This window comes from Geospiza fortis, unplaced genomic scaffold (assembly GCF_000277835.1).
Source record: "Geospiza fortis unplaced genomic scaffold, GeoFor_1.0 scaffold1711, whole genome shotgun sequence".
In the NCBI taxonomy this organism is placed as follows: domain Eukaryota; kingdom Metazoa; phylum Chordata; class Aves; order Passeriformes; family Thraupidae; genus Geospiza; species Geospiza fortis.
In genome coordinates, this window is record NW_005054793.1 from 34,320 (window position 1) to 36,776 (window position 2,457).

At 53.4% G+C, this 2,457-nt stretch overlaps 1 protein-coding gene across 1 annotated transcript in view; it reads left to right on the plus strand.

The window, feature by feature from the left end:
• LOC102033745 (cysteine sulfinic acid decarboxylase) overlaps positions 1-1,443 on the plus strand; it is a 5,714-nt gene extending 4,271 nt beyond the window's left edge. The window contains 5 exon segments of the mRNA XM_031065473.1: positions 1-21; positions 106-305; positions 373-424; positions 928-1,017; positions 1,124-1,443. The exon segment at positions 1-21 is cut by the window's left edge and continues 1 nt beyond it. Of these exon segments, the coding sequence (XP_030921333.1) occupies positions 1-21; positions 106-305; positions 373-424; positions 928-1,017; positions 1,124-1,297 (537 nt within the window). The 3' untranslated portion in view covers positions 1,298-1,443.
• The last annotated feature ends 1,014 nt before the right edge of the window (positions 1,444-2,457 follow it).

Sequence of the window (2,457 nt, forward strand, 5' to 3'; positions counted from 1 at the left end):
TTCCTGCTCCGTGACAGCTCCGTAGGTGCCCCCCATCCTGAATTCGTGCCCCTAGGATGCCTCACAGGCCCCCTCATTAATTTTGGTGCCCCCTGCCCCTCCCAGGGGCTCCTGCAGCGCTGCCATGGCGTGGGGGCCTCGTACCTGTTCCAGCGGGACAAGTTCTACGACGTGTCCCTGGACACAGGGGACAAGAGCCCCCAGTGTGGCCGCCGCGCCGACGGCCTCAAGCTCTGGATCCTCTGGAAAGCCGTGGGGACCCGGGGGCTGGCACAGCGTGTGGAGCGGGCGTTTGGTGCCACTCGGTGAGCCCCAGGATCAGGGGGACCCTCCACCCTCCCAAACTTGGCTTCACCCCTTTGCTCTCCCCAGGTATCTGTTGGAGCAGGTGAAGAGGAGGGAGGGATTCCAGCTGGTGATTGAGGTAAGGTTGATGGTGGAATGTAGGATGGGGGACATGGACACCTAAGAGTCCTGGAGGTTGGAATGCCACAGGTTTAAATCATCCTGTAGGTTTAACTCCCTGGGGGTTAATCCCAAAGGTTTGAATCTCCAAAGTTTAAATTCCAGAGTTCTCAATCCCAGAGGCTGAAATCTCAGAGGTTTGAATTGTCCCAGAAGTTTAAATCTTGGAGGTTTAAATCCCTGAGGACAAATCCCAGAGGTTTAAATCCCAGAATCTGAAATCCTGGAGTTTGGAATTCCACAGATTTAAATCATCCCAGGGGTTGAAATCCCGGGGGTTTAAATCCTGGAGTTTTAATCATCCTGGAAGTTTCCATTTTGGGGGTTTAAATCCTGAAGGATTAAATCCTGCAGGTTCCAACCCCAGACAACTAAATACACATGGCTGAATTCCTGGCAGTCCAAATCCCTATGGGAATTGGGTGAATGGCCACGATCTCCTTCCTCTTTCTCTTCCTGCAGCCGGAATTTATCAACCTCTGCTTCTGGTTCATCCCACCCAGCCTGCGGGGCCAGGAGAACTCCCCAGAATTCTGGGACAAACTGGGAAAGGTGAGCCCAGAATTCCAAATTCCCCCCACCACCAGCAGCCTTCCAAATCCCCAAAAATCACCCAAAAAGAAAAACAAAATCCTCCTGAAATGGTGTTTCCCCCTAGGTGGCCCCAGCCATCAAGGAAAAGATGATCCGGAGGGGCTCCATGATGGTGGGATACCAACCCCAAGGATCCCACGTCAACTTCTTCCGGCAGATTATCACCAATCCTGCTGTCACCCGCCAGGACCTGGACTTCTTCCTGGATGAGATACAGGAATTGGGATGGGATCTGTGAGCACTCCCAAAAACCCCTGTGAAAGACCCCAAAACCTTGCCCCCATCCCTGAGGAAGAGGAGCAGAGCCTTGATTCCCTCCCCACATCCCAAATTGGAAATGACCCCAAAATTCCACACTTATGGAATAAAACAACATTTAATGGTCCTGATCCGATAATAATTTGGTATAACCCCACCCTCAAAATAGGGTTTGGGGTGTAGGGGGTCCCTTAATTCCCCTGGAAGCTCCAGAGGAGTTTGTGGATTCTGGGCTCAGGATGTTGTGGCCTTGTGACTCTCCTGACATTCCCATGACTTCTTGAAGCTCTAGAGGTTGGAATTTGTAGGGAAGAGGATCTGTTAGTACTTGAAAAACTCTTGGGAGAGTACTGCAAAACCTGCTGCGTCCATCCCTGAGGAAGTGGAGCAGAGCCTGGACTTCTTTCTGGGATCTTTAAATCAGGAGTAAAGATGGATGTTCTCGGTGCTTCATCCTAAAACTCCACACTCATGGAATAAAACAGCATTTAATGGTCCCAATTTTATATGAATTTGACATCACACTCCCCTCCCCCAGAAATGGAGTTTGGGAGTCCCTCAATTCCCCTGGAGGCTCCGGAGGAAGTCGAGGATTTCGGGATCAAGACGCGCATGCTCAAGGCAGGCTAGGAGCTGGGACACCGTGGCTTCATGTCGCTGCCGCCGCTGCCCATCCCGCCGCATCTCGCACTCCACAGGATGGAATTGTTCGGATTTTCCTCCTGGATCTGCTCTAACCGGCTCCGCTCCAGCCCTAGATGCAGAATTCCCACCTCCTGCCACTCTCTTCCCAATCTTCGGGCGACTGTCATCAAATCCTTCTCTGTCAAGCGTCGGGGATTCACGGGTGGAGCTGGAATCCCTCCAGGATGATGTCCTGAAGTGGGGTCCCCCGTCACGTTGGGGGTGTCCCCATTAGGTTCCCTGGGCGTTTCCTCCAGGATTTGCTCTTCCAGGGGCAGCTGGAAGCGCTGGATGAGGTCAAGGCGGCCGATCTGCCGCAGGATCCCGGCGGTCACATGCAGGGAATTCCCCGGGAAGCGCTGGAGGAGGATCCGGCACAACTCGGGGCGCGATGCCTGGAGCACAAGCCAGGCAGGCATTTTGCTTTCCAGTAGGTACTTCAGGTTCTGGCACTGC